Source organism: Aotus nancymaae, unplaced genomic scaffold, assembly GCF_030222135.1.
Source record: "Aotus nancymaae isolate 86718 unplaced genomic scaffold, 86718_ANA_hifiasm-v0.15.2.pri h1tg000033l, whole genome shotgun sequence".
Lineage (NCBI taxonomy): Eukaryota > Metazoa > Chordata > Mammalia > Primates > Aotidae > Aotus > Aotus nancymaae.
In genome coordinates this window covers 14,193,697-14,216,628 of record NW_026988447.1, presented here as the reverse complement: position 1 = coordinate 14,216,628, position 22,932 = coordinate 14,193,697, and the positions used below count along the sequence as shown (strand labels likewise).

The 22,932-nt window shown below is 40.5% G+C and overlaps 1 protein-coding gene and 1 pseudogene across 12 annotated transcripts in view; one reads left to right on the top strand and one right to left on the bottom strand.

The window, feature by feature from the left end:
• TRIM2 (tripartite motif containing 2) overlaps positions 1 to 22,932 on the top strand; it is a 198,287-nt gene that overhangs the window by 127,687 nt on the left and 47,668 nt on the right. For 6 of the 12 annotated variants that reach the window (XM_012448541.2, XM_064383810.1, XM_012448533.3 and 3 more), the window contains exons 2-3: positions 7,225 to 7,406; positions 11,861 to 12,098. In XM_012448541.2, the coding sequence (XP_012303964.1) occupies positions 7,273 to 7,406; positions 11,861 to 12,098 (372 nt within the window). In that variant the 5' untranslated portion in view covers positions 7,225 to 7,272. Of the gene's footprint in view, positions 1 to 7,221; positions 7,407 to 11,860; positions 12,099 to 22,932 lie in introns of those variants that run through there. The other 6 variants (XM_064383809.1, XM_012448532.2, XM_021666698.2 and 3 more) reach the window with 1 other exon arrangement.
• LOC135277855 (U6 spliceosomal RNA) lies at positions 2,495 to 2,589 on the bottom strand (annotated as a pseudogene).

Below are 22,932 nucleotides of genomic sequence, written 5' to 3'. Positions count from 1 at the left end.
ATGGGACCCCATCTCTACAAAAATACAAAAATTAGCTGGGCATGGTGGTGCCCACTTGTGGTCCCAGCTACTTGGGAGGCTGAGATGGGTCTCTCACTTGAGCCTTGAGGTGGAGGTTGCAGTGAACTGTGATCATGTCACTGCACTGCAGCCTGAGTAACAGAGAAAGACCCTGTCCAAAAGAAAAAAAAAAAGACTATCACGTGGGGAAGCAGATAATGTCCAAGGTCAAGTGCAAACATTCAGATGACTGGTAGCAACCATGCTCTTTATCACGGAATTCAACAAGTACTGCTCTTTGCTGCTGCTGTGAATAAGTCCCTTTCCATGTTATATTTTGGTAGTTTGATTCATTCAAAAAATAATGTCTAAAATAATGAAAAATATCTTGAACACTAATCTTAGGTTTTACAATAATGTTTTTTAATTTTTTATTTTATTTATTTATTTAATAAAATCCAGACCCTGCACAATGCAATAGTGATGTTATCTATAGGAGCAATTGGGGAGGCCAGGAATCTTGTGACCTGTGGCTATGTGGCTCCTGTCTGAACTGTAATTCTAACCTTGTGGCTAATTTGTTGGTTTTGATCCTGAGCAAGGAGTAGCTTGTTTCAGGAAGGGGCTGTTATCATTCCTGTTTTAAAGTTAAACTATAAACTAAATCCCTCCCAAAGTTAGTTTGGCATAGTTCTAGGTGCTGGTAACTACTGCAATGAATAATCAGATACAAATCCCTGTCCTTGTGGGCCTTACATTCTAGGGGGAGGGTGGAGACTATATCCCAAATGTATAATTACATAGTATGTCAGAAGGCTTAGTTCCAGCTGCTATAACAAAAATATCATAGACTGGGTGACTTAAACAAAAAGAATGTATTGTCTCACAGATCTAGAGGTTAGGAAATCTGAAGTCAGGAGGCCAGCATGGTGGGATCTAGTGAGGCCCTCTTCTGGCTTTATAGGCAGCAGATGGCCCACATGGCAGAGATCGGAGAGAGTGGGAAAGCAGTCTCTCTCTTATCTCTTCTTACAGTGGCACTAATCCCATCATGAGGGCTCTACCCTCATGACCTAATCACCTCCCAAAGGCCTCACCTCCTAATCCCATCACACTAGGGGTTAGGGCTTCAATGTATTAATTTGGGAGGGACACAGACATGGAGTCTATAACAGAAGGTGACCAGTGCTATGGAGAAAAACCTAGGAAGGATTGGGGATAGCAGTGCTGGGTAACTGGAGGCAAGATGCAGTTTTAAACAGAATGGTCAGATTGAGCAGGTGACACTGAGCTGGACAAAGGGGAGTGAGCTCCTTTGTAAGGGGTCTTGTCTTGCTGTTTGTTTTCCACAGACAGGGAACTTCAGCTAGTCTCCCATATGAAAGCTCTTATTGGCTAAGGTCAATATCAAATGAATGTTGACCATTTGTATTATTTTAAAGTGGTTCTTTCTGCCTTCTCTACCATTTCCTTTCTATTGCATTTTTGTCATTGTGTCTGATGTTAGTTCCTACATCCAAAAGCATTCGGGCTTCTTTACAGGCAAAGTCCACCCCAGGCATGTTTTCATGCGGATCCCTTCAGAAGTTAGTTTTGCAACTCTCCAGCATATGGAAGAGCAGTTCTGTATTCTGATCTCTTTCATTATAGTCTACTGACTTCCACTCGTTATGTGGGTAAGAAGGGTCTCTGACAATTTAGAAACCAAGATTGGAAAAGGAGACCAGAGAAGCATCTAGGTAAAATATTTGTTGCTTTTTTAATCAAGGAGACCAGAAACTGTGGTAGTGCCCCAACAATTGGATTGAAAGCTGTTACATATTGAGTGTATTCCTCATGGCATATTTGGACCGATTCAGACTTCCCACAGTGCTTATTAGCTCATTCTGTGCCTCAGTTCTTCTGAGCACATTGTCCCTTTAGGAGTAGTCAAATTTTCTTCCTAGTGTGGGTATCCAGTTATATTCAGGGAAGGATCATTATCCTGGCAAATTTGGGGATCTTTGAGGATTGGACGCCTTTTGTGTTGATTCTGGGAGATCTAAAAATCCAGATGTCTTCAACAGGTCACTTGTGACAGATCTGTGATACTGTCATGATTTTAAATTATTGTTAATGAGCAAACTTAATTAATTCACCATGTAAATTAACAATACTACAATACAAACACTTGCTCTCACCCACTATGATAATTATCATAAAATTAGAATGAAATGTTTTTATTTTTGGTTTTAGAGCATAAAATATTGGCTCAAGAAATTTAATTTAGTCAGTGTATATCATTTGATTAAAACAAATGTTTTTTTCTTGCCAAAAATCCAAATTCTAAGATTAAAAGAAAAGGAGTAAAATTCAATTGATGTTTTGTCTCTGCTTTTTTCAATACTCAGCATGGCTCTGATTATTTTAAAGGATACTATGAAAAATTTCAAAAGCTATTCAAAATAGAATTTTTTTAACTGATTACGATGGAAAAATTTAATATCTTTTTAAATAAAATATGGAACACTTCACAAATTTGCATGCCATTCTTGCTCAGGGGCAATATTTTCTGTATGGGTCAAATTTGAGTACTGCCAAAGTGAGCACTCTTATCATTTTTACAAGTCACACACACACACACACACACACACACACGAGTGAAATGTTAAACTGACATCATCGATTTATCAGATAAGGCAGAAAACTTGAAATCTGACCTTTCTGATTCACTGATTTTGTTGAATGACCTTGGCCCAGTCATTTAAACCCTCAGCTTTGGTTTTGATTAAGACTGACAAGTCCATTGCTTCCCTAGTCTGATGTCATAGGGATGCAGTTAAGAAAACAGCTGCCAACATTTTGAGCCCCTGAGAGATGAGCTACTTTACAGAGATACTCTTTGGAAAGTCTAGCAGATAATGCTGGCTGATTGGATGTCATACCTATACCATTTAACTACATAGTGAGTTCTGTCTGAATGTGACTGACACTCTTGTATAGCAGGTGCTTCACAAGGTTGTGTATGTTATTTTATTTTATTATTTTGTTTTGACCCAGAGTCTCACTCTGTCCCCCAGGCTGGAGTGCAGGAGCATGCTCACGGCTCATTGCAGCCTTGACCTCCTGAGCTCAAGCAATCCTCCCATCTCAACCTCCTGAGCAGCTGAGACTACGTATATGTGCCACCATGCCTGGCTAATTTTGTATTTTTTTGTGGATATGGGGATTCGCCATGTTGCCGAGGCTATGAACTCTTGGGCTTACATGATCTGTTCACCTGGACCTCCCAAAGGTCCCAAAGGACCTTCCAAATCCTCCCAAAATCTAGGATTACAGGCATGAGGAACCTCACCCAGCCTGTTTTAAAAATTATACTTTTAATAAACTTATCTAGAAAGTACAGAGTTGATGTACAGTGTGTCATGTTTGTAACTATACTTATATGTATAAACAGCAGAATTTTCTGGTTTTTTTTTTTTTTTTTTTTTTTCCGGCTAGTCAAGTGAAGCAGTGGGAGTGGGGAAGAAGCAACAGAATCTGTAACTGGTTGTGATTGATTACCTGTAAACACCACTGCATTTGGACCGGTCCAGCCAGCAGCTGAATTTTCCTATTAAAAGTTGATTTGCTTTTTAAATTTTGGTGACTTGATAGGAAGAACTATTATTTATATTTGGAAAAGAGTGTTTTCTTTAGAAAGTATAGAAGTGTTGCTTCTGTAAATATGGAGTATTTCCCAGCTTTGAAAACAGGCACCAGGCCAAGTTAAAGTGTCATATGTAAACCAAGCTTCTGTAGTGCAGCTTTTTTAAAACACAAGGTCAAGGGCAGTGTTGTGGTTTAAGGAGTGAAAAGCCCATGGGTTTTAGAGATGTGCATTCTGGTAAATTTCTTGACTGAGACTCTGTTTTGTTTTTTTTAATCTATGGAGTAAGAAGTATGATCTCCTCCCTAGGATCATATTACATATTAAACCTCTCCCTTTTTTCTTTCCTTCCTTCCTTCTTCTGTTTCTTCCTTTTTTTCTTTTCTTTCTTTTTCTTTTCCTTTCCTTTCTTCCCTTTCTTTTGTAACCCAACTGGTTCACCTTGCCTGCTGCCTAGACAGAGCCAATTATCAAGACAGGGGATTGCAATGGAGAAAGAGTAACTTCATACAGAGCCAGCTGTGCAGGAGACCAGAGTTTTATTATTACTCAAATCAGTCTCTCTGACCATTTGGGATCGGAGTGTGTGTGTGTGTGTGTGTGTGTGTGTGTGTGTGTATGGGGTTTTTTTTGAGACAGCGTTTCACTCCTTTTTTTTTGGAAATGGAGTCTCACTCTGTCACCCAGGCTGGAGTGCAGTGGCACAGTCTTGGCTCACTGAAACCTCTGCCTCCCAGGTTCAAGTGATTTTCCATCCTCAGCCTCCCAAGTAGCTGGGATTACAAGTGCCTGCTACCACGCCCAGCTAATTTTGTATTTTTAGTAGAGATGGGTTTTCACTATCTTGGCCAGGCTGGTCCTGAACTTCTGACCTCCTGATCCACCAGCCTCTGCCTTCCAAAGTGCTGGGATTACAGGTGTGAGCCACCACGCAAGGCAGGGATCGGAGTTTTTAAAGATAATTTAGCAGCTAGGGGCTTGGGAAGTGGGGAGTGCTGATTGGTCAGGTTGGAGATGGAATTGTAGAAGAGTCAAAGGGGGGTTTTCTTGCTGTCTTCTTTTCCTGGGTGAGATCACAGAACTGGTTGAGCCAGGTTACTGTCTGGGTGGTGTCAGCTGATCCACTGAGTGCAGGTTCTGCAAAAGCATCTCAAGCACTGATCTTTGGTTTTACAATAGTGTTGTTATCCCAAAGAGCAATTTGGGGAGGAGGTTCAGACTCTTGCAGCCATAGACTGCACGGCCCCTAACCTTAATTCCTCACTTGTAGCTAATTTGTTAGTCCTACAAAGGCAGACTGGTCCTCAGGCAAGAAGGGGTCTATTTGGAAAAGAGCTATTATCGATATTGTTTCAGAGTCAAACCATAAACTCAATTCCTTCCCAAGGTTAGCTTAACCGATGCCTAGGAATGAACAAGGACAGCTTAAAGGTTAAAAGCAAGATGGAGTTGGTTAGGTCTGATCTATTTCACTGCTACAATTTTCTCAGTTATTATTTTTGCAAAGGCAGTTTCACTTTCTCTCTTTTATCTTCTTTTTTGGTAAAGAGTATTTCCATAGGGAATTAGAGAGCTGTGGACACCTTACCAGATATTTAGAAAATTAAGAGGTAAATTTTAGCTCAGCCTTGGTTTATGTTTTTGGTGTAGAAGCCAGAAATTCTTTTAAGCTGGTAAAAGGAGCTGTGTTTTGTGTTGTAAATTTTTCCTCTCTGGTGCTTTCAAACTCTCTGCTGTCTTCTCTGTTGCCCTCTTCTAATTCTCCTTCCCTGGCATGATCTCTAATATTTTGAAACCTTCTCTGAATTAATTCACTTCACCAGGTCTTTCAAATGCCCAGACATGAATACCAACAGACATTTCTTTTAAATTATAGGGAATATCTCTAGTCTTTGTCCCTGCCCCATAGCAAATATATTTTAGTTTCAAATCTATAAACATTTAGTCCTGAAGAAAACACTCTGAACCATAAACAAAGTTTTTAATTAAAGTTATAATTATCACCCTCAGGCATATTAATAGCATGTAGGGGAGGAAAAATTTTTCTTCTACCCTCCTAGAGTGTGTGCCTAGGGTCTATAAATTAAGGTGACAAATGACAGATTAACAGGAGAAAAAGGTGCACACATTTTTTGGATACTATTTTAGCAGGAGCGGCCATGAGAAACAGAACTCTCGAACACCAAACAGGGAAGGAAGGGGTTTATTATTATTATTATTATTATGGCCAGGAGCCGGGCGATGATTTGTCTAAACCCAGCTTGTCCAACAAAGAAAGGTTCTGCCTTTATATAGGCTTACACTCTAGATATTACACATGAAAGAATCTTAGGTTTACAGCCTTAGAAATCACATATGAAAGGGTTTGGGGTTTACAGTTTTAGAAATCACATATGAAAGAGTTTCAAGTTTACAGTTTTAGGAATCACATGTGAAAAGGTTTCTGGTTTATAGTTTTAGGAATCACATATGAAAGGGTTTCAGGTTTACAGTTTTAGAAATCACAGATGAAAGGTTTTCGGGTTTACAGTTTTAGGAATCACATGTGAAAAGGTTCTGGTCTCTGGATGGAGGACTAGGGTCGGGGTTTGATCTTGTTTAAAGGAAAACAGTGTCTTCCGGAGAGTTTACCCAATACCAAGCCTGCCATCTACAGGAGGGTGATTCAGGAGGCGCCAGTTGGCCAGCCTTTCTTCTATTGAAATGCAGTGTGGAAGTCGAGGAGGGAGGTGATCCCAAATGCCTGGGTCTCCTTCCTCACTCTTTTTAAATTTTACATTATCAAGGGCTTCACAACCTCCTCTTTGGGTTTTATATACCATTTTAACAAAGGACAATATATTGTGGAGAACTGCTTAGACAACAGAAAGAGGGGTTTGGACTCCTGGGGCAATACGTTGTAGGAAATGTATGGTAGATAAGGTTTGTTTAGTAACATCATTTTGCAAGCTCGTCTCTATGCAGTCTTCGGTGTTTATGAGACTTCTCTTCCTGGCTTGGGAGAGAGAGGCACCTTACAAATGGAAATTTCCTTTACAAAAGGGAAATTTACGCCCTGCTTTTAGGCAGATGGGAAGGGCAGGGAGCTCCTCTTCTGCCTGTCCTTTCTCTATAGCTTTCAGCTCAAAATAATGCTTATATCAAAGTGACATATTTTGGTGTGACATAGTCCAACCTCTTCAAGTACAATAGTTGGAAAAACATATTCAATTTTAATAAATAATAAAAGGCAAATATATGTTTAAATATAGTCATGGCTACAGGCATAAGCAGACATAGCTATATAAAGTATTTATCCTCTTACTCACCACCGCTTTGAAACCCAGTGAGCATACCTCTTTGTAACAACATGGCTTCTTCTAATTTGTTTTGTTTGCATGGCGAACATGTGAGGTTTTTATTGATTTACAAAACAAACAACTGGGAGCTCACCATACTCTACAGCAATAAGGGTTGGCTTATTGGTCATTTTGAGGTCACTGACATTGACTTCTACCTATATTTATAACACAGTGCTTATGGTGAAAGAGCCAGTGATTGACTTGCACCTACAGATTATTATGTATTTTCTGTTTTGATTTTCTGTCTGACAGCAGCAGCGTGCAGGGTCAAAGACAGCTGGCCCCCCATGTCAGTGGTCTAGGATGGCCAGTGAAGGCACCAACATCCCAAGTCCTGTGGTGCGCCAGATTGACAAGCAGTTTCTGATTTGCAGTATATGCCTGGAACGGTACAAGAATCCCAAGGTTCTTCCCTGTCTGCACACTTTCTGCGAGAGGTAAGCCTCCTTTGTGCTTGGGGAAGGGAGTTTCACAGGCTGACCTCACAACCTACTGCAGGATTCTTTACCAGAATTCTACAGTTACCTTTGAGAGAAAACTAATCTCTTGTGCTTCTGTTAAACATTGAAAAACAGAATCATGAGTTGCCAATAATTTACTTTATTTCAAACCATTGTAAGTAGGAGAAAGCAATCCAGTAACTACTGATTCATTTCCACAAGAGATGGCACATTAAATAAGAATGTTAAGTTGAAAAATCTTTTAAAATTTTCCTTTGTTCTTTATGAAACAATTTTTGTCCACAGCAGATCAATACAGAGGGTCTTTGAGAGCCAATTAAAAAAATAGATCATTTCCTCCCATGTAAGAAATCAGGTAAATCATCTACATATGTGAGTGGTTAGTTCAAAGAGTATAGCTTCTTTTCCAAAGATTCTTCAGACACATACTAATGTCACATTTGAACACTATGATGTTTTAAAGAAAAAATGTATATATTAAATAAATTACCTGACTATGTAAACTGCTATATGTGAAAACAGACTTCCTTATTTATCTTTTTGATAGAGTATTTGTTTTTAGAGAGGGGTATTAATCAGTTATCAAAACACACTTTTATCCCATTGTTTAATTTACCATATAAGCAATTAAGCATAAGTTTGTTAGTAATTAGTTTATCTTCCTTATAAGTATTTCCCTAGTAAAGTTATATATCTTTCTTAAAAATAAATATGGTAATTGTGTTTTATAGCATTTTGTTAAATACACTTATCATTATTTAATGCACGTACTTAAAATGCTTTACTTCCTATTATAGAACTGGAAATCAGTATTTCAAATGACTTCAAATCTATGCTGATTACACAAATCTCTAATTTAACATTTTTTGAGTTGATTTACTTTGCAAAGGTTAAATTGCAAAAGAATAACTATATCCTTTGTGGTGGTGATGGATGGAAGGAAAAGGTAGATTTGTTACTAGTAGTTGTATGTTTTTTGTTTGTTTTGGGTTGTTGTGGGGTTGTGTGTGTGTGTGTGCGCGCACACTTGTGTGTATGGGTTTTAGTTTGTTTCAGTGGTGGTATATTGGGCACTATTTATTTTATGCATTTTATACTTTGGCTTAAGTGCTTTGTGATTTATATCACAAAATCATTAGAATGTGATTCCTCCATCCCCTTAATGGGTACACTTAAAACATGAATGCCAGCTAATCGTCCATGTGTTCCTGGGCACACATGGAAAGATATTACCTGATGTGCAGCAGTTGGCATAGCTTGGCAGACACTCTCTATAGAAGTGCACTCAGAGCCACTCAGTCTGAGCTTGGCAGAATTGCCCCATGTCCCAATATTTAGCGCCCAGACTATCTATTGTTTGGGTCCTATTTCCTCACTCTGACAGGTGAGAAGCAACACTTCAGGCTGCCTTGGGTCTGCCCCTGCTATCTTCTTTGGGGGTCTAGCCCTACCCACTTCTGCTCTCCACCCAATAGCTAGTGGTGAGATTTGTGAGATCCTACTACAGCAAGTTCTTACAGAATGCTCTATGTTAAACTAGATGATTTCCTTTTCTTTTATTTTTAATTTTATTTATTATTTATTAATTTATTTATTTTGAGATGAGATCTCACTCTGTTACCCAGTCTAGAGTACAGTGGCACAATCACAGTTCACTGCGGCCTCAATTTCCCACACTCCAGAGATCTTCCTACCTCAACCTCTCAGTTAGTTGGGACCACAGGTGCATACCACCTGGAGACAAGGTTTCTCCATGTTGCCCAGGCTGGTCTCAAACTCCTGAGCTCAAGCAATCTACCTGCCTCGGCCTCCCAAAGTGTTGGGCTTTCAGGCATGAGCCACTGCTCCCAGCTGACAGGATTTCTGTTTGAAGTTGCTGGCAATTTTCCTTAAAATGGGGAAAATTTTTTTCTTATGCAGAGATAAAACTTTACAGGCTGTCTCACTGTCAAGAGAGTGAGCTCTAGGATCCAGTGTTCCGCCTCTGCTGGACATTCACACTGGCTACTCAGTGAGAACTTCACTGTCACTCTCTTATTCCACATCTTCCAAAACAGCATCAAGGGACTTGAAGGAGATCAAAGCCACATGCAGCTTCTGGCCCCACGGAATTACAGCCTAGTGGAGGAGCCAGTCACTAATCCCCTAATTGCTCAGACTAATGTAAAATTAAACCAGTGACAAATGCTGTGTACCAGAAGTACACAGGAAGAAATATAATAGAGGAATTTAACCTAATCAGGGAAGGCTTCCTTGCAGAAGTGATGATTAAGCACAAACCCCAATGATGAGTAAAAATTAAGCAAACGGGAGCAAGCAGAATTTCAGGTATGTGCAAAGGTGCTATAGTGGGAGGTTGCTATAGTGAGTGAGAGGGTTGTTAATACTGGGGAATAACTTAAATAAGCCCACTGTGGCTGATATGCAGCAAATGGGGAAGAGACAGAAAATATATAGGTGCTAGGTCACATGAGGTATGTAATCCATATTGCCATATGTGGATTTTTGTCTTTGTTGTAAGAGCAGTGGAAGTGGAAACCATGGCAGGGTTTTCATCTCAGATGGTATGGGAGGGAGATTTAAATGGCTAGTTTTGAGTTTCGAGAAGATCACTCTGGTTGCAATGTGAAGAAGTGTTAGAGGGGACAAGACTGGTAATATAACAGGGGATGAAGAGAACTGGAGAGGTTAGAAAGATATGTAGGCATTGACAGGCTTTGGTGATGGGTTGGATATGGAAAATGAAAAACAGTAAGGGAGTTACTGTTTTAAGAATGACTCCTAGTTTCTGGTTTGTTTAAATAAATGGATGGAGGTGCTATTCATCAAGAATGGGAGAGGATACAGTCGGGGGGCAGATCATGGGTTTGGTTTTGTTCATGTTGAGTTTGAAGACCTGTAAGACATCTAAGAAAAGATGTCAAGAAGTCAGTTAATGGGACTCAAAGCAGATGTCTTTGGGAAGAAATATAAATTTGGGAGCCTTATGCTTGTAGCTACACATGCGATATGAATACAATATCCCAGAAAGAGAAGTCTCATGATGAATGAAACCTTGATTAATTCAAAACTGTACTGACTCAGAAAAAATAGAGCAGACGGAGAACCATGTGAATGTGGTGTCATAAAGTCAAGGGAAGAGAATTTTTTTCAATAAAAAGGAGGGTGAGCAGAGCAATAATCAAGCTTAAAGATGCTGCCCAGAAGTCTAGTAAGATAGAATTGAAAAACATCTGCTGGATTCAGATGTCATTAATGACCTTAGCAAAAACTGTTTCTTTTTTTTTTTTTTTTTTTTTGAGACGGAGTTTCGCTCTTGTTACCCAGGCTGGAATGCAATGGCGTGATCTCGGCTCACCGCAACCTCCGCCTCCTGGGTTCAAGCAATTCTCCTGCCTCAACATCCCAAGTAGCTGGGACTATAGGCGTGCACCACCATACCCAGCTAATGCAAAAGCTGTTTCATTTCTGGTAGTGATTCAGTTAGCTATCTCTGTGACATGGAGAAGATCAATGAACGTCTCTGATGCCAGGTTTATTCATCTGCCAAATAAGGGGAATGGGGCTCGGTTGGTGTGTTTTGAATTCTGCTTGGCTAGATACTGGAAAAAAATAGTATCGTATAATTATTGAGAGTTTAGATTATGGTGCCAAACTGCCTGCATTTGAATTCATGTTCTGCCCCTGACCAGCTAAGTATTTTGGACCAGTACCCTGGCCTGTCTCTGTGTTTCATCGTGTGTTTCAAGGAATCATAACAGTACTTACCTCATAGGCTCATTGGAAGTACTTTGAATTCAGTGAGCAGCATATGTGTGAGCCATTATTAGTGACACACTTCTTTAACTAAATGAGTTAAGTTGATACCCGTTCAGTAGAGACAGGAGAAGTGATGGCATGGCTCTGACTCTGGGTGTCCCATCCTTGCTCCAAGCAAACATTTCCACTTTGGTGTGTTTTTATCTGATTATGATTTTGTACATTAGAAGAATTTCATTGCTAACAAAAATATTTGATGTGTTTCTTCCAGTTGTCAAAGTCTATACATTTGTGAGCCCACTGCTAGATATTCTGGGCCAGTGCTTCTCAAACTCTAACATGTATGCAAATCACATGGGGAGCTGACTCAGCAGGTGTCAGATTGGGTCTACAAGTCTGCATTTCTACCAAATTCAACCCCAGGGAGGCTGACCCTACTTGTCCATGGACCACACTTTGTGTGCCAAGGCTCTAGAAAACACTACAAAGGTCTGATTAGTGTGAGGACAGCTTACCTGTTAGCTTCTGAATATTGCTTTCCTAGTAAAGGAGACTGTGGTGGGAGTTTCTGAGAACTACTTTGTGTAGTCACTGAGAACATGCATGATATCTGCGAGAAGTGGGGGTTCTGCACTGTGCTAAGTGTCCCTCCACCTCTGCTTTTGCAACAGGTGCCTGCAGAACTACATTCCCGCCCACAGTTTAACCCTCTCCTGCCCAGTGTGCCGCCAGACCTCCATCCTGCCCGAGAAAGGCGTGGCTGCGCTCCAGAACAATTTCTTCATCACAAACCTGATGGACGTGCTGCAGCGAACTCCAGGCAGCAACGTTGAGGAGTCTTCCATCCTGGAGACAGTCACTGCTGTGGCTGCAGGAAAGCCTCTCTCTTGCCCAAATCACGATGGGAATGTAAGTGGTGTGGATGGCAGATACTGCCCGGGAACATAACTATTGTGGCCGTGGGGAGGCTTTGGGCACATCAGAGATTACACATTAAAACAGAACTCCATCTGGGAAACTGAGTAATTAAAAAAGATTTTTACCAGCTCTCAGACTACTTTACCTGCTCACGTTCTTTGACCAGAACTCTTTAAATACCAAAATCAATCTCCACTGTGTCTGCTTCACACATATTGTTGGTATCCCCAGGAGAGCAAACCAGTAGCTATTTGCAAGCTGGGCATACTTTGACCTACATTAACATCTGTGTAATAAATTATGGAGACAGATTTAACAATGGATAAGTTCTGCAAGTTGAGAATGATTATTAAAATGTTAGAGTTCTTTATTTTTCTTGGGAGGGAAATTTTCTCATGCTACCTTAGACCTGATTCCTTATTAATAGAATTTGAAGCTATGTGAATCCCTGACCATAGATTATAGATTATGAATTCCAAACATATTTCCTGCTACTAGTGAGTACAATAACTGTTAGAAGCTCAGGAGGACCTGTGTGTGCCATCAAATAACTGATCACAACAGCTATGTAACCTGAAGAGGCGGTATTGTGTAGTGGCTAAGGACATTGGCTTTGGAGTCAGGCTGCCTGATTCAAATCCTACTCTTAAACTTATTCCCTGTGCAGCTTTGGCAAGTCTATTAAACTCTTTGTGTCTTATTTCCTTATCAGTTAAAAAAAAAAGTCATAATAGTATTTACCATATAGGATGGGGAAGAGCTAAATGTTCAAGTTATGTAAATCATATAGTAGGATCTTGATAAATGTCAGCTTTAAAATTTTTAAGTTAATAACTTTATATTCATCTCATTTGTATATTGGCCACTTGGAAAGTATTTGAAACTGCTTAAAATAAAAGGCCCAGGTATAATGAAACCACTAAGGCAAGCAAGCAATCATTAGAGCAAAGCAATTCTTATTAGCCACACTCCTGTTTCTTTACCTCATCTCCCAGCATTCTCTCTGCACACTGTGCTGAAGCCTCACCAACCTCCTAGAAACTGCCAAATGGTTTCCCTCCTCCGGGCCTGGCTGTTCTGTTCCTTCTGCCTGGGTTGCACTTTGTTCCCTCTTTATGTGGCGAACTCATTCTCTTCCTTGAAGTCTCACTGCAAATTTCTCCTGCACACAGCAGTCGTCTCCACCTGTACCAGCTAACACAGGTCACCTTTTACATCCGGTTACCCTCCATCCTGTCCCTTTCTTTCTTTCCTCCCTGGTGCTCACTGCAGTCTGCCTGCCATCAGCTGTGTATTTGTTTACTTATTAGTCCTGGCTTTCCCTCTAGAATGCGAGCTCCGGCAGGACAGGGACTTGTCATTAGACCCCTAGAATTGAGGGCAGTATCTTATACATAAAAGCCAATATATATTTGTTGAACAAATTTGCCAGACACCGTATTTGGCTCCTTAAACTCTACTCTGCAAGTAGTTGTTGGTTACTTTCACTTTATAGATGAAGAAACTGAGGCTGGAACAGTTTAAGTCACAGAGCTCGCTGGGCACATCATAAAAGCTAGTCCTGGAGGAAACAGCATCCTGAGCTTTCTGGTAGCCAAAACAAGAGAGGGCCACCATGGCTACACATCTGTAATGATTTTATTGAAAGCACACCAGGCTATTAATAGCTATTAGTTTTCCATGCATTGTACTCCAAGGGAAACTGATCATGTAAATTTTGTAAAAGTAACTTTTAAATGCTGCCTTTGAAAGCAGTTTGAGTATTTTCCTCATGACCACTTCTCACACTGGCACTTAGTGAGTGCTGAGGCTGTCTTTGCCTGGAGCTTGCATTCTAAACACTAGTTCTAGGAAGGTATTTCTATCAGGTATAAGAGTGTCTCTTAAAATGGGGTTCTCTGGAGATGTGACTTGATAGAAGGTTAAAGTCTTAGAAACAGTAGGTTTTTTTGTTTTTTATGGGTTTTTCAGCTTTTGTTTTTGAGACGGAGTCTCACTGTCATCCAGGCTGGAGTGCAGTGGCACAATCATGGCTCACTGAAGCCTCAACCTCCTGGCTTAAACAGTCCTCCCTCCTCAGTCCCATCCTCTGCCCCAGTAGCTGGGAACACAGGTGCATGCCACCACACCCAACTAATTTTTGTATTTTCTGTAGAGACGGGGTCTCACTATGTTGCCCAGGCTGGTCTCAAACTCCTGGGCTAAAGTGATTCACCCTTGGCCTCCTAAAGTGCTGAAATTACAAGTGTGCACCACGGTGCCCGCCTGAGCTAGTATTTCTGACTGTCATTATTTCTCATTCTACATGACAGCCTCTTCACATCCCAAATTTATACCAGTGTCTATAGTAGGTCTCCCAGTGTATCTAAGGGCCGGTTATAGTGGTTTATACCTGTAATCGCAGCACTATGGGAGGCTGAGGCAAGTCAGTCGCTTCAGCCCAGGAGTTTGAGACCAGGCTGGGCAACATGGTGAAACCCCACATCTAGCAAAAATATAAAAATCTGCTGGGCATGATGGGGTGCACCTGTAGTCCCAGCTACTCGGAGGCTGAGGTGGGAGGATCCTGTGGGCCCAGACACTGAGGCTGCATGAGCCATGATTTCGCCTCTGCACTCTGACCTGGGTACAGAGCAAGACTGTCAAAAAAAGAAGAAAGAGAGAAAGAGAGAAAGAAAGAGAGGAAGGAAGGAAGGAAGGTAGGTAGGTTACCTCCATTAAGTAAAGTGAGAACGTCATGAAATTCAGGCAACAGCTTGTAGCTCAAGGAAGCGGCTAGAACATGGAGACGGGGAACGTGAAGGTGGGACACAGGTGGGCCTGAAAAGATAGCTGGGGCGAGATTGGGACAAGCTGTGAATATTATTAAGAACATGTTTGGCAGGCCGCAGTGGCTCATGCCTGTAATCCCAGCACTTTGGGAGGCCAAGGCGGGCGGATCATCTGAGGTCAGGAGTTTGAGACCAGCCCGAGCAGCATGGTGAAACCCCGTCTCTACTAAAAGTACAAAAATTAGCCAGGTGTGGTGGTGGTTGCCTGTAATCCCAGCTACTCAGGAGGCTGAGGCAAGAGAAACTTGAACCCAGGTGGCGGACATTGCAGTGAGTCGAGATTGTGCCACTGAACTCCAGCCTGGGTGACAAAAGTGAGACTCCATCTCAAAATAAAAAGAACATGTTTGATGTCAATTTCTTAAATTGCAAAATCATCAAAGCCTTCCGAACAGAAGATAGGTATTTTAGTGACATTATGGAGGAATGGAGTGGCAGACACTAAAGGCTGGATCACTTAAGAGTCTACTGAATTGTCCAAATGAGAGATGATAAGAGGTAGAACTAGAATAGCATCAGTGGGTCTGGAGAAGAGAACATGAATTTCAGAGAAAAGAGTACTCTTTGACGAAGGAATCTGCCTCCTACAAATAAAAAGGCGTGTGTTAAGCTAAGCTATTAGGATCGTGAGAACTTGAGCAACTAAAATTAATCTTATACTAAGTCACAAAGAAAAATCACTATGTTTTCCCATTGTGTAAATCAAGTTCCTGCCCTACAATGCACTAAAATTATATTAGTTAACACCTGTTTATGGGGAAAAAATAAATCTCTTTTAAAAGTTAATAATTATTTAATCAAAAAAAAAATAGAAAATTTGGACTATTTACAAAATATTGGAAGTGAAAACTTTTTCTATCAAATGTGTAGGGTCAAATCTCTACCCAGGAAATTTTATAGGTTTAAGTATTTTCCTTTATTTAAAAAGAATTCCAGCTTGGGCAACATAGTGAGTCCTCATCTCTACAAAAAAAAAAATCAAAGAATGAAGCTGGGCGTGGTGGCTCATACCTGTAATCTCAGCACTTTGGGAGGCTGAGGCAGGCGGATCACCTGAGGTCAGGAGTTCAAGACTAGCTTGGCCAAAATGGTGAAACCCTGTCTCTACTAAAAATGCAAAATTTAGTCAGGCATGGTGGCACATGCCTGTAATCCCAGCTACTTGGGAGGCTGAAGTAGGAGAATTGCTTGAACTTGGGAGGCAGAGGTTGCAGTGAGCCAAGATTGTGCTATTACACTCCAGCCTGGACAACAGAGTGAGACTCCATCTCAAAATAATAATAATAATAATAATTTTAAAATGGGGCAGGAGAATTGCTTGAGCCCGGGAGGTTGAGTCAACAATGAGCTGTGATTGCACCAAAGCACTCCTGCTTGAGTGACAGAGTGCGACCTTATCCCTATCCCCACCTCCCAAAAAAAGAATTCAACTCAAGTAGTTAGGAAAAGGATAATAAAATAAACATATGGAACATACACAAAGAAAGAAAAGAACAAAAATATACTGTATTGTACGAAAAGCTAGAAAGGTCTCCCAAATCATTTATAATACACTTATAACCCTGATACCAAAACCTAATGAAGATAGAACAAAAAGAAAATAATCAATAGCTTAATTTATGACAGTGGCTGTGAAATTCCCCAGAAAATTCCTTTTTTTTTTTTTTTTTTTTTTTTTTTTTAGCGGGGTCTTACAATGTCACCAAGGCTGGAGTGCAGTAGCCCTATCATGGTTCACTGTAACCTCCAAATCCAGGGCATAAATGATAGCCCTGCCTCAGCCTCCAGAGTAGCTGCGACTACAGGTGCATGCTACCATGCCAGGCTCATTTTTTAAGTTTTTGTTGAGATAACGTCTTATGTTGCCCAGGCCGGTGTTAAACTTTGGCCTCAAGGGGTCCTCCCACCTGGGCCTCTCAAAGTGCTGGAGTTACAGGCATGAGCCACTATGCCCAGCCCCCCAGCAAATTCTTAATATGTGAAAGCACTTACAGATTAAGAAAAATACGAGCATCATAAAAGAAAATGAGCAGAAGGGTAAATTGCTCTTCAGAAAGTTTATGTCAATTTGGCAAAATATAGTGAGTATTCTACACTACCTCTTATCTTTTAATTCAGTAATTCCATTAGTGGAAATATTTCTTTTTGTTGTTGTTGTTGTTGTTTTTGTTTGTTTGTTTGTTTTCGAGACGGGGTCTAACTCTGTCGCTCAGGCTGGAGTGCAGTGATGCAATCTCCACTCACTGCAACCTCTGCCTCCCGGGTTCAAGCGATTCTCTTGCCTCAGCCTCCTGAGTAGCTGGGATTACAGGTGCATGCTACCATGCCAGGCTAAGTTTTGTATTTTTAGTAGAGATGGGGTTTCACCATATTGGCCAGGCTGGTCTTGAACTCCTGACCTCAGGTGATCCGCCCGCCTTGGCTTCCCACAGTGCTGGGATTACAGGCATGAGCCACTGTGCCCACCTAGTGGAACTATTTCTAAGGAAATAGCTAGAGTGGAGGATAAATATAAAAAATTGGAAATAATCTAAATGTGCAACACTAGGGAGCAGGAATGCTTGGAAAATTAGTACCATGTGCCTTAAATCATTCTATTGTTTGATTATAGATTGTAGAAGTTCACTGCTGTGTTTTGAAACAGAAGTCTTCATTGAGTATTCAAGCCAAATGCATGCAATATTCCAGATAAATTGCTGCAGTTAGTTGCTGTGAGTAAATCTTGAAAAACAATCCAAGTGTCTGAAGGTTAATAAAATCAAGTCATTAACAATAAAGCAGGATGCTGCCATTCCCACTGCCTGATGCTGATTAGCACCAGTGGATGAAAGCCTGTCATCAACTTTAAGTGCTGTGACACTGCCTGTTTTCTAATTAAACTGCCATGGTGGCATTGTTCACATACAAAAGCAAAAGAAGAATGGTCAGTAATCTAACAGGCTCTTCGCACCTAAAGCAGACACTCATAGTCCCGGGAACACAAATGATCATTAAACCCTGTTATTGGTTCTTTAGGCATGTTACCATCAAGGATGTCAAAGGTGCAAAGGAGAGGTTCTCATTAAGACTGTCCTGCCACTAACAGTTTCCACTTCCGTATCAGGATCAACTGTCAGTGCCCTTAAGAAGCCTCAGGGTTGGCTGCAAGCCCCTGATCATCCTTTTTGCACGTTAGAAATGCATACGATCCTGCCATTCTCTTCTGATGAACATAAACTGTGACTATCCATCAACAACAAGCTCATCCTGGCTTTTGGTTTGCCCATCCACTCCGGGGAGCACCAGCATCATCTCACTGGAGATGGATGAAATGGATGAGCTCAGCAGAATTACACACCCCACACAATTAGCTCTCAGCTTGAACCAAAGCTGTCAGAACCCAAGCACAAGCCATTGAGAATGACTAGCTATTGATACTTCAAAATCATTTTAAGGCCTTTGCTTCCCAAGACACATTTAAGATATTGAACTAGAAATAATAACCTAGGTCTGCTGCTGTCTCTTCAAAGCTGTGATCTTTTTTTTTTTTTTTTTTCTGAAGTAAAATTTGGGCTGAGCTTGGTGGCTCACTTTGGGAGGCCAAGGCAGGAGGATCACTTAGGGCCAGGAGTTTGAGACATGCCTGGACAACAAAGTGAGACCCGGTCTCTACAAAAGTAAATAAAAACATAAATCCAAAATTAAAAAATAAAATTCACATTACATGAAGTTTAACATTTCCACCAGTTTGTTTGTTTGTTTTGAGACAGGATATTACTCTGCCACCCAGGCTGGCCTCAAATTCCTGGACTAAAGCAGTCTACCTGCCTCAGCCTCCCAGAGTGCTGGGATTACAGGTGTGAGGCACTGAGCCTGACTTGTTTTGTTTTTGTTTAATGATTTTTTTTTAATTTTTAATTTTTTTTTAGAGACAAAGCCTCACTCTGTAACCCAGGCTGGAGTGCAGTGGCATGATCATGGCTCACTGCAGCCTCAACCTCCCAGGCTCAAGTGATCCTCCCACTTCAGCCTCCCGAGTAATTGGGACTACAGATGCATGCCACCACACCCAGCTAATTTTTTTTTAAGAGATGGGGTTTTGCTATGCTGCCCAGGCTGGTCTTGAACTCCTAGGCTCAAGGGATCCTCCTGTCTGAACCTCCCAAAGTGCTGAGATTACAGGAGTGAGCCACTGCACTGGGTCTCAACCATTTAAAAAAGTACAATTAGTGTGGTTTTAAGTATAGTCACAAAGTTGTGCAAACATCACCACTGTCTAAATTCCAGAACATATTAATCATCCCAATAAGAAACTCCATGCCCATTAAGCAGTCACCTCCTACTCCCTCCTCCCACTAATCCCTAGCAACCATCAGCCTGCATTCTGTCTCTGGATTTGGACATTTGATATAAATGGAATCATACAATATGTGAGTTTTAGAGTTGGCCTCTATCATGTTTTCAAAGTTCATCCATGTTATAGTATATTAGTACTCTTTTTATGGCTAAATAATATTCCATTATATAGATATACCACAATTGATGGATCCATTCCTCAGTTAATGGACGTTTGAGTTGTTTCCACTTTCTGGCTATTATGAATAATGCTGCTGTGAACATTCATGTACATGTTTTTGTGTAGACATATGCTTTCAATCGTCCTGGGTATGCACCTAAAAGTGGAATTGCTGGACCATATGGTAATTCTATGTTTAACTTTTTAAGGAACCACCAACTGGTTTTTTTCGTTTGTTTTTTTTTTGGTTTTTTTTTTTTAAACAGAGTCTTACTCTGTCGCCGAGGCTGGAGTGCAGTGGCACGATCTCAGCTCACTGCAGCCTCTCCTCCCGGGTTCAAGCAATTCTCCTGCCTCAGCCTCCTGGGTAGCTGGGATTACAAGTGTTCACCACCACGCCTGGCTAATTTTTGTATTTTTTTTTAGTAGAGACAGGGTTTCACCATGTTGGCCAGGCTGGTCTTGAACCCCTAACCTCAGATGATCTGCCCGCCTCAACCTCCCAAAGTGCTGGGATTACAGGTATGAGCCATTGCGCCCAGCCTGTTTTTTTTGTTGTTGTTGTTATTGTTGTTGTTGTTTTGTTTTTTGTTTTTAGACAGAGGCTCACTCTGTCACCCAGGCTGGAGTGCTGTGAGGTGATCTCCATTTACTGCAACCTCTGCCTCTCGGGCTCAAGCAATTCTTTTGCTTCAGCCTCCTGAGTAGCTGGGATTACAGGCGCCTACCACCGCGCCCAGGAATTTTTTGTATTTTTAGTAGAGACAGGGTTTCACCGTGTTAGCCAGGCTGGTCTCAAATTCCTGGCCTCGGGTTATCTGCCGGCCTCAGGTTATCTGCCAGCCTCAGCCTCCCAAAGTTCTGGGATTACAGGCATGAGCCACTTCACCAGGCCTTGTTGTGGTTTTGATTTGCATTTGCCAAGTGATTAACAATGCTGATTGTATTTTCATGTGCTAATTGACCATTTGTATATCTTCTTTGGAGAAAGTCTGTTCAAGTCCTTTGCCCATTTTTGAATTGAGTTGTTTATCTTTTTGCTGTTGAGTTGTAGATTTTTGTTTGTTTGTTTGTTTTTTGAGACGGAGTTTCGCTCTTGTTACCCATGCTGGAGTGCAATGGCGCGAGATCTCAGCTCACCGCAACCCCCGCCTCCTGGGTTCAGGCAATTCTCCTGCCTCAGCCTCCTGAGTAGCTGGGATTACAGGCACACACCACCATGCCCAGCTAATTTTTCGTATTTTTAGTAGAGACAGGGTTTCACCATGTTGACCAGGATGGTATCGGTCTCTTGACCTCGTGATCCACCCGCCTCGGCCTCCCGAAGTGCTGGGATTACAGGCGTGAGCCACCGCGCCTGGCCCGAGTTGTAGAATTTTTAATATGTTCTGCATATTACACCCTTATCAGATATATGACTAGCAAATACTTTCTCCCATTTTGTGGAGTTGCTTTTCACTTTCTTAGTAGTGTCCTTTGATTCACAAACGTTTTTAATTTAATGAAGCCTAATTTCTCTATTTTTTTCTTCTGTTGCTTGTGCTTTTGGTGTCATAGCTAAGAATCCATCGTTGAATTCCAGGTCATGAAGATTCACCCTTGTTTCTTTGTAAGATTTTTATAGTTTTAGCTTACATTTAAGTCTTTTATGTATCTTGAGTTAATTTTTGTATTTGGTTTGAAGGAAGGATTTCATTCTTGTACATGTGTATTTCCAGTCACCTCAGCATAATATGTTGAAAAGGCTATTTTTCCCATTGAGTTGTCTTGACACCCTTGTCAAGAATCAATTGACCATAGATTATATGGGCTTATTTCTATACTTCCCATTTTATTCCATTGATCTATATACCTATTCTTATGCCAATACTACACTGTTTTTATTACCGTAGCATTATAGTCAGTTTTAAAATTGGTGACTAGGAATCCTCCATTTTGTTCTTTTTCAAGATTGTTTTGGTATTCAGTAGTTTTCAGTATTCAAGTCTTGCGCTCCTTGGTTAAATTTATTTTCAACTATGTTATATTCTTTTTCATACTATCGTAAATGGATTTTTTTTTTTTTTAAATAGAGACAAGTCTCACTGTATTTGCCAGCCTGGTCTTGGGGTAAGCAATCCTCCTGCCTCAGCCTCCCAAAGTTCTGGAATTATAGGTGTGAGCTATCATGCCTGGTCTGGAATTGTTTTCTTAATTTCACTTTTGGATTTTTCATTGTTAGTGCATAGAAATACAACTGATTTTTGTTTGTTAATCTTGTGTCCTGCAACTTTGGTGAATTAATTTATTAGCTCTAATTGTGTGTGTGTGTGTGTGTGTGTGTGCGCGCGCATGTGTATTCTTTAGGATTTTCTGTATATAAGATCATGTCATCTCTGTATAGAGAAATTCTTAATTCTTCCTTTCCAATTTGGGTGCATTTTATTTCTTTTTCTTGCCTAAATGCTCTGGTCAGCACCTTCGTATATTGTTGACTAGAAATGATGAGAGTGAATATCCTCTTGTTCTTGATCTTAGGGGTTACCATTAAGTATGATGTTAGCTGTGGGTTTTTTATAGATGCTCTTTATCAGCAGGAGGAAGTTCCTCTCTACTTCTAGTTTGGCCTGAAAGAATGTTGGATTTTGTTAAATACTTTTCCCACATTAATTGAGATGATAATGAGGTTTTATTCTTTCATTCTATTAAAGTGATGTATACTTACATTAATTGTCTAGGTGAGCTACTCTTGCATTCCTGGGATAAATCCCACCTGCTCATGATGTATATTCTCTTTAATATACAGCTGGATTCAGTCTACTAGCATGTTGTTAAGAATTTTTTTATCTATATGAATTATTATGGGTTATTGGTTTGTAACTTTCTTGTGGTATCTTTGGCTTTGGTGTCAAGGAAATACTGGCCTAATAGAATAAGTTAGGAAGTATTCCTGCCCAACCTCTTCTGATTTTTTGAAGAGTTCAAGAAAGATTGGTGTTAGCTCTTTAAATATTTGGTTGAATTCACCAGTGAAGCCATCTGGTCCTGGGCTTTTCTACGGACATTTCCTGGTTATTGATTCAATCTCCTTACGTATTATAGGTCTATTCAGAATTTGCATTTCTTCATATCAGTTTTGGTAGTTTGTGTGTTTTTAGGAATTTGTTCATTTCATCTAAGTTATTCAATGTTTTGGCATAAAACTATCCATAGTACTCTGTTATAATCCTTTTTATTTCCATGATGTCAGTAGTAATTTCCCCACCACTTTTCTTCCTGAGTTTCGTAATTTGAGTCTTCTCTCTCTCCAACCCCCTCCCTGCAACCTCTCTCTTCTCACTCTGGTCAGTCTAACTAAAGTTTTATCAATTTTATAATGTCCTTTCTGTCAATTATATACTATCCAACTTTTGTCTTAAGTCTATTTTGTCTGATAATAGAGTAACCACTCTAGTTCCCTTTTGGTTACAGTTTACATGAAATATATTTTTTCACTCTGTCACTTTCTTTTTTTTCCCTT